This window comes from Bos taurus, chromosome 10 (assembly GCF_002263795.3).
Source record: "Bos taurus isolate L1 Dominette 01449 registration number 42190680 breed Hereford chromosome 10, ARS-UCD2.0, whole genome shotgun sequence".
NCBI classification, from domain to species: domain Eukaryota; kingdom Metazoa; phylum Chordata; class Mammalia; order Artiodactyla; family Bovidae; genus Bos; species Bos taurus.
The window spans coordinates 76,552,634-76,566,204 of NC_037337.1; the positions used below are offsets into that span (position 1 = coordinate 76,552,634).

A 13,571-nucleotide genomic window follows, 5' to 3' on the forward strand; every position below is an offset into this window, starting at 1 on the left:
GGATAGGGTAAACGTTACAGCCTTGTGTGGCTTTGGGCAAGTCAGTCAGCCTCACTTTCCACTTCTGCATAGTGGGGGCGATGATGATGGTGTTTATCTCCTGAGGTTGCCGAGAGGATTAAACGAGTATATGAGGTTCTCTGAAGAAGTCCTGTGTGCTTCTCTGGTTACAGCTGTACCTTCTGACATCTGATCCACAGGGCAGAAGGCCATTGCATCTCTGCTTTGTGAGTTTCCCCCACCTTGATTTCCCATAAGGTGGGTCCTGGCACCCTGTAAGCCTTTGACCTTAAGGGAGAGGGCAACTAACCGTGCCACAGGCAGGGTTTCTCCGATACCCAGATCACCGCTTCCTCCATGTTGCAGTTTATGAAACTGCAGCCAGAAGTGACTTGTTTGACCAAGAGTTCTAAGGCTAGTGGCAGACCCTCATCAGCCTATTTTCCTTCCTCTCCAAGGGCTTTTTATTTGCCTGCTAAAAGGAATTGCAATCTTTTACTGGCTAGATTTGGCTCTCCCTTTTAAAAGATGAATGAATCAAACTGAGTCACCTCAGAAAATCATTTTCAGAGTCACAGTCATTTTTGACAGGTTGAAGACCAGTCAAACCACCCTCCTTTGTTAGCTAAACTTTTTTTTTTTCCCACTTGCTGAAAAGTTCTTGCCTTCAAGCCTGGGCAGGAGAGGTACAGCTTTGGGTTGCTGATGCTTGATGTGCCTCAGGAAATAGGGAGTGTTTTTGTTAAAGGTTTTGCCAAAGCCTTTCAAAACCAGGGCAGGGAAGAGGGGCAGACTTCTGATTAACGGGGATTATAATTTTGAATATGGAAATTAACCTCATACTCATTATAAAAGGGACTTGTAGGCAAAGATTTGAAGGAGGTGGGGCTATGATCCTGCCAGTGTTATGGGGAAGGAGAGTTCACCGCCTTGCATGATTTAAGATAAATGATTTTTCCTTTGGATGTTAACCTCTGCTTAGTAAGTAAGAAGCCTTTTGGACCTAAGCCGTTCCTACCCAAGGCTGTCCTTTGCTGCTGCTGCTAAGTCGCTTCAGTCGTGTCCGACTCTGTGCAACCCCATAGACGGCAGCCCGCCAGGCTACCCCGTCCCTGGGATTCTCCAGGCAAGAACACTGGAGTGGGTTGCCATTTCCTTCTCCAATGCATGAAAGTGAAAGTGAAGTCACTCAGTTGTATCCAACTCTTAGAGACCCCATGGACTGTAGCCTACCAGGCTCCTCCGTCCATGGGGTTTTCCAGGCAAGAGTACTGGAGTAGGGTGCCATCCCCTTCTCTGAGACTGTCCTTAAGTCTTCTCTAAAAGCAGAAAGATCAGGTCTCTAAGCCTTTTCTCAGCTAAGAGCTGTTGGCCTCTCCTCTTCTCCTGGTGGAGACCCCAGTATTTTCTACACTCTTTCCACATTCCCCTCGGATGCTGACCCAGAGGCCTGCTGAATGTCATCTGCTCTAACATTTAGATCTGTGGTTAGACAGTCCTGAAATAGGACTAATTCTGGGTGTTGGGCCCTTGCTTGCAGATCCTGAGACTTGGGGCCACTCCATCACGTCTCATAACTCTTGCTGCCAGCTGGGGATTACACAATGGTACCCTGGAGGCCAGATGTAGTTGTGTTTCGTTGGGCTTACAGATTTATTTTTAAAAATTGGATTACTTCCCAACACATTAGTGTGTAATTACACGTAAGAATCTGGTCGCCTGACGTTTTGAAAGACATGTAAAGTCCAGCAATACTGTACTCGGATCCAGCATCACCAATTTGTTGGGTCTGAGGAGAAGCTGCCCCCACTCCTGTGTGAGGGCAGGGGGAAAGGTGGGACTGTACCTGGCGGTGTGCACCCTCTGACAATGCTTTCCTCTGTGTGACCTTTCTCTAATGTTAATGCACTTTTAGTCTGCTTTTAAAATCCTACCTTTTATAAAGCTCAGTTGTGTCCGCCTCTTTGTGACCCCATGGACTGCAGCCTGCCAGGCTCCTCTGTCCATGGGATTCTCCAGGCCAGACTACTGGAGTGGGTTGCCATGCCCTCCTCCAGGGGATCTTCCCAACCCGGGTATCGAATCCAGGTCTCCTGCATTGCAGGTGGATTCTTTACTGACTGAGCCACCAGGGAAGCCCGTTATGAAGCCTTTCTCCACCAATTCAGTCTAGTTTGTAGTTTCCTCTAGGTCAGTGGTTCTTAAATGGTGACAGTTTTGTCCCTCCTTCCATGGCCACATTTGGACATGTCTGGAGACATTTTTGCTTGTCATATGGCGAGTGGCTGTGTGCTGGTGGCATCTAGAAGGAGAAGCCAGGGATGCTGCTGAGCATCCTGCAATGCACAGGATGTCCCCACAACATAGAATTATCCAGCCCAAATGTCAGTCATGTTGAGATCCATAAACCCTGATCTGGAGACCTCAAAAGCATTTATTTTGTCACTGCGTATATGGATTAATGATGACCTTTACGTTCACTGAGAATTTGGAGGTTTATTAGAACTTTACACCAGTTAGCTGTTTTCATGTCATAAGTATCAGGTAAGTCACCGTTCCCTTGGGTCTTAGAGAGTTGGAGAGAATTGGATGGAAGAATTTTACATTATAAATTCTCATTGGAGCATAAAATAGATTCATATTAAGTTTTCAAATATATGTTTGAGGTACCTGTCAAGTTTAGTAAATATTTGCATAAAATTATAATCATTGTAAATATTTTGTTCTTAAACATAATAAAAGAGTACTGGTGTTAGTTGATATGCATATTGATAAAACGTAGTGCTTGATATTATTTCTCACTAAAAATGATGTATCAACAATAAGGTAATTTTTTACATTTATTTTATTGAAGTATAGTTTATTTACAGTGTTATGTTAGTTTCTGCTGTATAGCAAAGTGATTCAGTTCTGTATGTGTGTGTGTATGTGTCTATATATATACATACACACACTCATTCTACTTTATATTCTTTTCCATAATGGTTTATCGCAGGGTACTGATTGTAGTTCCCTGGGCTGTACAGTAGGATCTTGTTTATCCATTCAATATATAGAATAGCTGGCATCTGCTACTCCCAAACTCCCAATCCATCCCTCCCGCACCTGCCCTGCCTTGGCACCCGCAAGTCTGTTCTATGTCTGTGAGTCTGTTTCTGGTTTGTAGATAAGTTCATTTGTATCATGTTTTAGATTCCACATATAAGTGATATGATATTTGTCTTTCTCTTTCTGATTTAGTATGATAATCTCTAGGTCCGTTCATGTTGTTGCAGACAGCATTATTTTGTTCTTTTGTATGGCTGAGTAGTATTCCATTGTGTGTGTATCACATCTTCTTTTTTTTTTTTTTTCCACATCTTCTTTATCTGTTCACTTGCTGATGGACATTTAGCTTGTTTCCGTATCTTGGCTAGTGTGAATAGTGCTGCTCTGAACAGTGAAAGTATAGTTGCTCAGTTGTGTCCTACTCTTTTCGACCCCGTGGACTGTAGCCCACCAAGGTCCTCTGTCCGTGGGATTCTCCAGGCAAGAATACTGGAGGGGGTTACCATTTCCCTCTCCAGGGGATCTTCCTGACCCAGGGATCAAACTTGGGTTTCTCACATTGCAGGCAGATTCTGGGTGCATGTATATCTTTTAAAATTATAGTTTTATCTGGATATCTTCCTGGAGAAGGAAATGGTAACCCACTCCAATATCCTTGCCTGTAGAATCCCCATGGACAGAGGAGCGTGGTGGGCTGCCGTCCATGTGGTTGCAAAGAGTCGGACACAACTGAGCGACTAACATACACACTGGATATCTACCCAGGAATGGGATTGCTTCATCACATGGCAACTCTACTTTTAGTTTTTAGAGGAACCGCCACCCTGTTTTCCATAGTAGCTGCACCAATTTATTACATTCCCACCAACAATGTAGGAAGGTTCCCTTTTCTCCACACCCTTTCCAGCATTTGTTAAACTTTTTGATGATGGCCCTTCTGACTAGCGTGATGTGATATCTCAGCGTAGTTTTTATTTGCATCTCTGTAATTAGCAACGTTGAGCATCTTTTCATGTGCCTATTGACCATCTGTATGTCTTTAGAGAAATGTCTAAGTCTTCTTCCCATTTTTTGATTGCATTGTTTTTTGTTGTTGTTACTGAGTTGTATGAGTTGTTTATATATTTTGGAAATTAAGCCCTTGTCAGTCGCATTGTTTGCAAATATGTTCTTTAACAAGAAAAATAATTTAATTCAATTAAACTTAACTTGGAATTTGAAGTATATACCTTTCTTGGAACACTAGGTGGCCTCAATTGTTTTTACAAGGAACTACATGTTAAGTTTTTCCAAAAAATTTGAAGAATTTTTTAGCAGTATGAGATCTCCAGTGAAAAATAAAACAGCAAATGAACGAAATGAAAATAAAACAAATAAAATCAGACATTTGTGTTTTACTGCATTCTAAAATCTTAACAACCTCCTTGAGGGGAAAGAGAGAAATGTGTGTCCTGGTTTAGAAAAGCCCCACATGTTGATGAATGTTCTTGCTTTTTCTCTGATCAACTACTAAAGGCCTATTCAGTGGACTTTTTAAGGATCATTTACAAATTCCTCTAAGCCTGTGTTAACATTTCCGTGTTTGTTGACTGGGCAGCTTTTTTTTCATCATGTAGATTTCTTAGCCATGTAGCTAAATATCCTTTTCTGCCTCCTTTTCCTACCTATAGCTTCTGTTGAAATGTCTTTGTTAGGGTTATATTTTGGCAATGCTTTTTTTTTTTTCCTCAGGCATAAAATGTCCAGAATTTAAAAATGGGCCCTCCTGTGAAACAGAATGAGTTGGAATTTGTAATGGATTTTTTCAAGAGTAATTGTACAAGACTTGAGGCAAGAGATCTAGGTGACTTTTTAGGGATGTTAGACTTTGACTAGGACTGTTCAAGAGTAATAAGATTCTACAGGGACGTACACCTTTGACTTTTATTAACTAGGGTCTTTGACACTTGGATGTGGTAGAAGTCAGCTTGGAAAAAACTGATAAGTCATGCAGATCCATAGAGAGTCAAACAAATTTTGACAGGTTGAGCTATAAATGATTCCACCTTGATTTTTGCAGCTTAGAAAGAAAAGGTAACCCGGAACATTGCATTTTATTGGCCAGCAGCAGAGTTTCTCAGCCTTGGGCACTGTTACCATGAGGGCTGGGTAATTCTTTGCTATGCTTTGCCCTGTGCATTGTCGGGTATGTAATTGCATCTACCCACTAGATGCCAGTAGTAACTTGGTTAAACTGCATCTGTGTCTGTTCATGTTTAATTGGCCATGACTCTCGGCTCAGGACTAGTACCTGTCCTTCAGGACCAGAGAGACTTCGGTGGTTTACTGCTACTTTGTCCTGCTCATGTCAGTGGCACTCTAGTTCTCATTTTTCCTACATCAAGATTGGGATGTTAAAAAAAAAAAAAAAAAAAAGATTGGGATGTGTCTTCCCTTAGATTTTAGGGTATGTTGATGGAAGATGATGTGACCAGCATGTGTAGTTCTATTCAGGGATCAGGGATGTATCTCCATATGCCCACTTTTGCCTTGCTTTGCTCCCAAAATTTTTACCAGGATGATGTAACTTGCAGGGCCATGGATAGAAATGAGAGGTGTCTGCAATCAAGGAAGTTTCTGTTGATTGAGGAAGCTTCAGTGATTTGAAAATTTTTCCATTATACATTTAAGCTTTCTAAAAATGAGCTATAAAAAAGTAAAGGGCTTCCCCCTATTTAATTCATCACAGCTTTATGACCCTAAAATAAAGGTAGACAAGGAAGGGAGTATTAGTTTTTCTCTCCATCTTTTTCTTTTATAGTCTCAACTTCAGACATACCTGACACTTGGGTTTGTTTTTCCACTTTTCATTTTAAGGTACTTCAGTTTCTGGCCAAACAAGAAAGCCAAGCAGGGAAAAAAAAAAAAATTTAAGGGACTTATAGAGACCTAATTATAACTATCTTAATTTCTGCCCCCCACCGCCCCCCTCACCAGGGCAGATCTCCCACCTGATGCTTTAGCGTTCTGTGCTGTCTAGGTCTTGCTTACTGTGCTTTATATGCATGTTAGACCATCTCATTGATATTCTAATCATGTCTCATAAAGAGGCCTAAGTGTTAACTTTTAAACAGAGCTTTGTAGTTGGAAGAATATCCCTGAAAATTTTAAAATGATCCTGCTTCTTAGAAAAAGTTTAAGGGAGGCAGTATAAGTGATCTCAAGCTATAATTTCTTTTAGGGAAAAAAAAATGCACCCTTAGACCCATTTAAATTATAGCATAGAAAATAAAGAACATTTTGTTCTTTGCTCTTAACTTCCTGGGCTGAAACAACATTTTCCACCTAAACTACCTTGTAGTACTGGGTTCCTACAGCTTACTACCTGCTGAGTTTAAGTGTTATTTTTATTTGTCCCTAGATTCTTTCCTTGGGTCTCAAATGCTTACTTATTCTAGAATCCTTATAAGATTTGGTAAATAAATTCACTGTCCTGTCCTTAAAATATTTGTACCATCAGTCTTTCCAGCTCCATCTCACAACCCCCCCAAAACTCAGAGTCCTCTGTATTCCTAGTATTTCCTCTGTGTTTCATGTTTTGTATATCTAGAATACATACTTCTTGCCAGCTTACCACTGATACCGTCCGTAATCTAAGCTACCACCACCTCTTGGCCTGGATTTTACAGTTGCAGTAACTTCTTGCTGATGCCTTGATTCTCATCTTTCCCCCTTGGGTGTATTCCCAATTCAGCAGCAAGAATAATCCTTTAAAAATGTAAGGCCGAGGACTTTCCTGGTGGTCTAGATGCTTCGGTTCCAATGAGAGTGAGGGTTCCATCCCAGGTTGGGGAACTGGGATCCCACATGTCACAGGGCACAGCCAAAAAGTGTTTTTGTTTTTTTAGAGTTCCATCACGTCAGCCCCATTGAAAACCCTCAAATGGCTTCCCATCACATTCAGAATAAAGGACTATCTACCTGATTTGATTACTGCTTCCTCTTGGACCTCATTTACCCACTGGGGGCCTTTTGCACCTGTTCTTTCTGTAAACTGGCCCTGGGAGAGGCACCTGTCCCGACTGCTTAGCGCCTGTGTCTGCATCTGTGAACAGGAATAAGAACGCTTTTTCTCCCTTGCCTACCGCAGGGGGTTATTGAGAGTCTCAGATGTGTTCGTTTTTCACTGTTGGTTCACCTTACTGTGTCACATAGTGCTAGGAATTGCTTTTTTCTTTTTTAAACACCTACCCCTCCTAGGACTCCCTTCCCCACTGTGGGTTTTTTTTTGGGTGGGGAGGGGGAAGGAGAACCAGTAGAAGCCTCTGCCTGGCACTTTGTGTTAGGTATGACGGTGGTTGCGGGAAGGAAAGGGAGAGGAGAGAGTGGAGACTTGTTCTCTGTAGCAACTTGGGCAGCACTTAAGTCCTCGTGCAGGAGAAACCACTCTGGCTGGGGCTGCTGGGGAGTTTCAGCGGCAGCCCAGGGAGGACTTGGCAACTCTAGTGTTTCCTGTTGTCTTGTGTCAGAGCAGAATTGTGCCTCTGTTCATTAAAATCCCAGTAAAAGAAATCCAGTAGTCAGAATACTTGTGTTGAACTGTATGATTTATAGAATACTGGATTTGAAAAAACAAGGCTACTAGCTACAAGATTTTGCAGTCCTAGTTCTAACTTCTTGTATCCCTAAACATTCTTACCATCTACTAGGCTAACCCGAATAATCTATTCTTTGCTACTCCTGTGCTTTTTTTTGGGGTTACTTTGTTTTTGGTTGTGCTGGGTCTTTGTTGCTGCACTCACGCTTTCTCTAGTTGCAGCGAGTGGGGGCCGCTCTTCATTGCAGTCCATGGGCTTCTCCTTGCAGTGGCTTCTCTTGTCATGGTGCACAGGCCCTAGGGCGTGCAGGCTTCGGTAGTTGTAGCCCATGGGTTCAGTGGTTGTGGCCTGTGGGCTCTAGAGTGCAGGCTTAGTAGTCATGGCACACAGGCTAGTTGCTCTGCACAATATGGAATCTTCCCAGACCAGAGATTGAACCCATGTCCCCTGCGTTGGCAGGTGGATTCTTATCCACTCTACCACCAGAGAAGTCCTCCTGTGCCAGATATATGTAAAATGTGGAGAGCTGGGGGAGGGAGTAACCAAATTAGAATGAAGGAAGAGATGCTGTGAATATCTGGGCATATTTGTTTGTCAACTGCAGTTAAAATGAAGACAAATGACAAAACTGGTCCTTCAGGAGAGACAGATCCTGTTCAAGTTAACAACTGCATTGTAACTGGACAGTTTAGACTAATTTGAATGTTTACTTACGGATGTAATGGCATTTACTTAATGTCCTATTGTAGAGAAGCTGTATGTTAGTAAATTGATGTATCTTTGTTTCACAAGAGGTTATACTTTCAACTTAGTAAGAGAAATTCTTTTGTGAACTAGGATATAATTTGTAAATTCATGCTGAATTCAGAGTGGGATTCATTGACTTATCATTCAAACTCTGTAGATACCCTGTGACTAGGTAGGGCAGGTTGAGCAGAAGGTGTGAGCTTGAGTTCTTTCCTGTAAACTTTTTTCCAGTAGCACTCAGATAGTGGAAATGGCTGAAAAAGATGAGTATTAGCAGCCTTCCAAAAGCGTTGGTCCAAGTTTCTGTTTGTTCCCTGTATGATTTTGAATGCTGTAAACTTGTATGTTTTTTAAAAATGTTAATTTTATGCTGGAGTATAGTTGACTTACAATGTTTCGGTTTCAGGTGCACAGCAGAGTGATTCAGTGATATATATATATGTCTAGTCTTCAGATTCTTTTCCCATTTAGGTTATTACAGAATAATGAGTTCTCTGTCCTTGTTCTATTTTATATATTCAACTAGATGATCTATTTTATGTATTCAACTAGATGATCTATTTCATATATTCAACTAGTGTGTTTTATGGAGAAGCAAACAGACATTATCTGATGTCGTATGTACTCTATACCACCCATCAGTTTTCCAGGGCTCAAGCAGGCACAGATCTTTTCTAATTCTCACTGACACTGACTGGGCCATGGGTTATGGGACAACTAGTTTAAAACACACTGCTGCTGCTGCTAAGTCGCTTCAGTCGTGTCCGACTCTGTGCAACCCCATAGACGGCAGCCCATCAGGCTCTCCCGTCCCTGCGATTCTGCAGGCAAGAACACTGGAGTGGGTTGCCATTTCCTTCTCCAATGCATGAAAGTGAAAAGTGAAAGTGAAGTTGCTCAGTCGTGTCCAACTCTTAGTGACCCCATGGACTGCAGCCTACCAGGCTCCTCTGTCCATGGGATTTTCCAGGCGAGAGTACTGGAGTGGGGTGCCATTGGCCCTCTCCTAATGTCTGTTTAGTGAAGGTGTTTTTTCAATTTCAACGTACCTAATAATACATATCGCTTATTTGTGACTTGAAGCATTAAGTTTTAACTCCAGTCTTTTCCTTTTTCTCTAGGCAAATAAAGGAGAGACTGAAGAACCAAGTCATTCAGATGAAGGAGGAAGTACCTGGTTTCATACCAGGCCTGGCAATTTTACAGGTATTATGATAGTGTGTTTCCACTAGTATCTTTCTTCCTTTCTCAATCTCTCAGTAGTACTTAAGACAACAAGCACATCAAAGTTCTCCCTCTTTTTTGGCTTCTGTGAAGCCTCAGACCTTTTCAGTTTCTCTGTGCAGGCTACTCCTCTTCAGCTCAACTTCTGCATGTGGACCTGCCCTGGCTCTTGGCTATTCTTTGGGGGTACTTTTCCCTAATCCAGCATCTCTTGATCATTGGTCTTAGGACCCCTTTACACTAAAAAATTTAAGACTTCGGAACTTTTGTTTATATGAATTTATCCATTGATATTTTACTATATTAGAAATGAAAACTAAAAAAAAAAAAAGAAATGAAAACTAAGAAGTTTAAAGATACTTGTATATTTTAAAATGCCAATAGTAAGCTCACTAGATATTAGCATTAAGTAGTATTTTTATGACTTAGTAACTCTTAGAAACATTGGAGTGAGAAGAAGGGCATTGTTTTACATTTTTGCAAAACCCTTTACTGTCTGGCTTAATAGAGAACAGCTGGATTCTTATCCACTTTTCAGTCTCTTCCTCTGCTGGTTTGATTGAAATATATGAAGAACCTTCACATATATCTGACCTTATACAGACATATGGTTGTAAAAGGAAGTGTTCTTTTGATATTCTTCTCAGATGATTGTGGTTGTTTTTCTTTAGTACTATAAGGATTCAGTAAGTAAAATTTTAAAAAGGTAGTTGCAGTGTGAAATCTGAAACTGTTATTAGTGAGCTTCCGTATTTTGTTAAGTCAGAATCTAGTTTTATGTTACAGTTTGAATGGATACTTACCTGTGTGTGGTTTTGTTATGTTCTTCGTTCCTCATCTGAAAAATAATGGTTCACTGAATTATACAAATCTCCCAAATGTTAATACATTTTATTATGTGATATTTTAAAAAATCATAATCATTACTGTCACCAACAAGCTCATCAGAAAAGCCTGTAAGTGTTGAGAAGTTGTCAAGCTCATAGGAAGTACATAAATACCAATTTTTGCTTGAAAGCTCCAATTTTGTCATTAGTTATTTTCCTTGGAGTAGCAGGCTCGCTTTATCCAATTTTGAGAAAATATTTGCCAAATGTTCAAGCCCCAGTAATCATTGTTTGTCAGTTGTTCTTTCGAGTAAATTTGGTGTTTCATTAAAAACTGGCCAGTTCTGCTTGCAAGGCAAGAAAGCACAAATGCTTTTCCTGGTGACAGCCACTTCTGTTTATGGCCCAAGTGCTTTATGACTGCTTCCCCATTCTTTATGCAGAGTATTTAAAAGACATGGACTCAAGGATCAAAGTTTAATAAAAATAATTTTTACTGCATCAAGAGCACTTCTAAGTGAAATTGGTGTGTGTGTTGTTTTCTTTTTTTTTACTGAGTGTGTGTGACAGTGAAGGATATCCTTATGACTAGTACAGTTTGGGGCCATTGTCTTGATTCTTACTAAGTCATCAGCAGTCTTACCCGCCATAACTTTTGCAGCCTTATACACATGTCAATACAATGAAAATGGCAAATGACATCATGGTATTATGATGGCACTAGCAGGTCTTCTAAAAGGGTGTTGGGGTTCCCCAGGAGTGTATGATCCACACTTTGGGAACCATTGCCCTGCACAATTTCATCTGAGTTCCAGACTCTTGGCTTCCAGGACATCACTCCCTTCTCTAATCTTTTTGCTTGCTGTTCCTGTTACCTTGACCATTTAAATGCCAATGCTCAGCCCTCAGACCTCTTTTCTACCTTATTCTTTCTGTAAGTGAGCCCCCAGGCCCATGGCTGCTTGGGAGAATACTTCCTAGCCAAGATTTCTTCCAAGAGCTCCAGGTTCATCCAGTAAGAGGCCTTCAATAAAAAGGCAGAAGGTATTTCATAAATACGTGTCATGTGGACAGATGTACAAATGAATGTCTAAAGGGTTTATTGGGACGACAAGAAACTGATAGCTTGCATTTGAAATTCCGTTCGAAACACCTGGTCCCTCACGTCTCATTTCTTTCTGTATGTGTGTCTCCATATATATCATTTAATTCCTTGCTAAGTTCTGTTCCATGTTCTCTAAGAATTTCAGAGTGAATAATATCCCCCCCATTGCTATACATTATCTGAGAGGCCTTAGTTGACAAGAAAAGCACCGAAGGCCTGTCGTTCTGCTTGGTCTGTTCTGTGCTTTGATGGATTTTCCTTTTTTATTTTACAAATTGCTAAGAATCAAAGGTATATGTTGTGGGTGTACACTTGGTACATTTGTGGGACCAGTTATTTCTTGGCTTATACTTGTGAATTGTTTGTTGTATGAAGAGTAAATGTCATAGACAAGAAATCTGTCTCTGTAAAACCCTTTTTGTAGCAATAGAGAAGGTTTTTTTTCCCTGTTTTTAAAATTGACTTCCAAGCTCCTATTTTAAACTTATTGATTGCAAAGTGTTTTTGTTACATAAATGCTGTTCTGCAACTTGTCTCCTATGCTCTTGCCAATAAAACAGTGGTAGAATATTTTAATCTTGCACTTTAGCACCAGAAGCAATGTCATTCTATGATGCAATGTTATTCTATGATGCAATGTTCACAGATTATGTTGTAATCACATCTGTGCTGCCTCAGACCTCTTTTTTTTTTTTTCCACCCTGGGGACTGGCACCACCATTTCCCCACATACTCAAACCAGAAACCTGAGCTGTGTCTTGTCCTCTCTGCTCTCCACATCATAAGCTCTTGAGACCTCTTCCCTCCTTTCGTATATTTATTTATCTTAAAAATCATTTTGTTTACTTTACTATCATTATTATTATTGGTTGTGCTGGGTCTTTGTTGTTGTGCCTGGGCTTTCTCTAGCTGTGGTGCCCAGGCTTCTCATCGCAGTGACGTCTCCTGTTGCAGATCACAGGCTCTAGGGCACACAGGCTCAAGAGTTGTGGCGTGCAGGCGTGGTCACTCCACAGCATGTGGAATCTTTCTGGACCAAAGATCACGCCCATGTCCCCTCTATCAGCAGGCGGGTTCTTATCCACCGTATCACCAGGGAAGTCCATTTTCCCTCCTCTTGATTTCTGCTGCTCCCACCCCACTCGGGCACTAGTCACACGCTTACAAACTTCTGATCTGGATGCTTCCAGTCTGTCCTTTTACCTGCAGATGCCACCCTTGTCAAAATGCAGATCTGATCACAATCAATCCAGCCACACACACTGCCCATCCTATGCAGAAGGAATGACAGTACTGTTTATGTAATGTCTCTGTAGTTCAAGTGATTGTATGTATTTCTGGTTGTTCTAATTTTTATCTTACCCTCCCCCCTCCCCACACAAAATGGGAGCTGTCTTCCTGTAGACACAGTAATGAAACCAAGCAGAAGCCTGTGGGGTCCCATGTGGTACAAATCTTCCTGTGTCCCCCATTTCTCGTTTGTAGGAAATAGGCTTAATTCAGCCTCCCATAGGGCAGATTCAAACAGTTGCTTATCAGGGAAGGGAGGGGATGTAGAAACACAGGAGAGGGACTGTCTGGAAACAGTAGTACAGCACAGCCTTGGGGCAGGGTCCTGGTTCCTTCTCAGGAAATATATATAAAAGTAGCTTTGAGTTATTCTTCAGAACTAAGGCTCCCACACAAGTGAAGGATGGTAACTTCAAGCTGAGCACAAGATTCCTAGAGCACTGCCCTGTTTCCTCACCACCCAATCTGAAGAAAGTCACACACTCTGTAGCTTTCAACCTAAGTCTTGCCTATAAAATCTTTTCCCTGGAGCAGAAGAAAAACTAATGAATAAACCAGTATCCAGGATATTTTACGTTGTAAAACAGGAATCGGAAGACCTTTTTGTCTTGTTCAGTTGCTCAGTCATGACTGATTCTTTGTGACCCATGGACTGCAGCATGCCAGGCTTCCCTGTCCTTAACCATCTCCTGGAGCTTGCTCAAACTCGGTCCAGTGACTCAGTGATGCCATCCAACCATCTCTTCCTCTGTC

At 41.4% G+C, this 13,571-nt stretch overlaps 1 protein-coding gene across 2 annotated transcripts in view; it reads left to right on the forward strand.

Moving 5' to 3' along the window:
• Positions 1–13,571, forward strand: part of MTHFD1 (methylenetetrahydrofolate dehydrogenase, cyclohydrolase and formyltetrahydrofolate synthetase 1) — a 60,561-nt gene that overhangs the window by 6,117 nt on the left and 40,873 nt on the right. For both annotated transcript variants that reach the window (XM_059890505.1, NM_001083477.1), the window contains one exon: positions 9,494–9,578. In XM_059890505.1, coding sequence (XP_059746488.1) covers positions 9,494–9,578 — 85 coding nt within the window. The remainder of the gene's footprint in view (positions 1–9,493; positions 9,579–13,571) is intronic.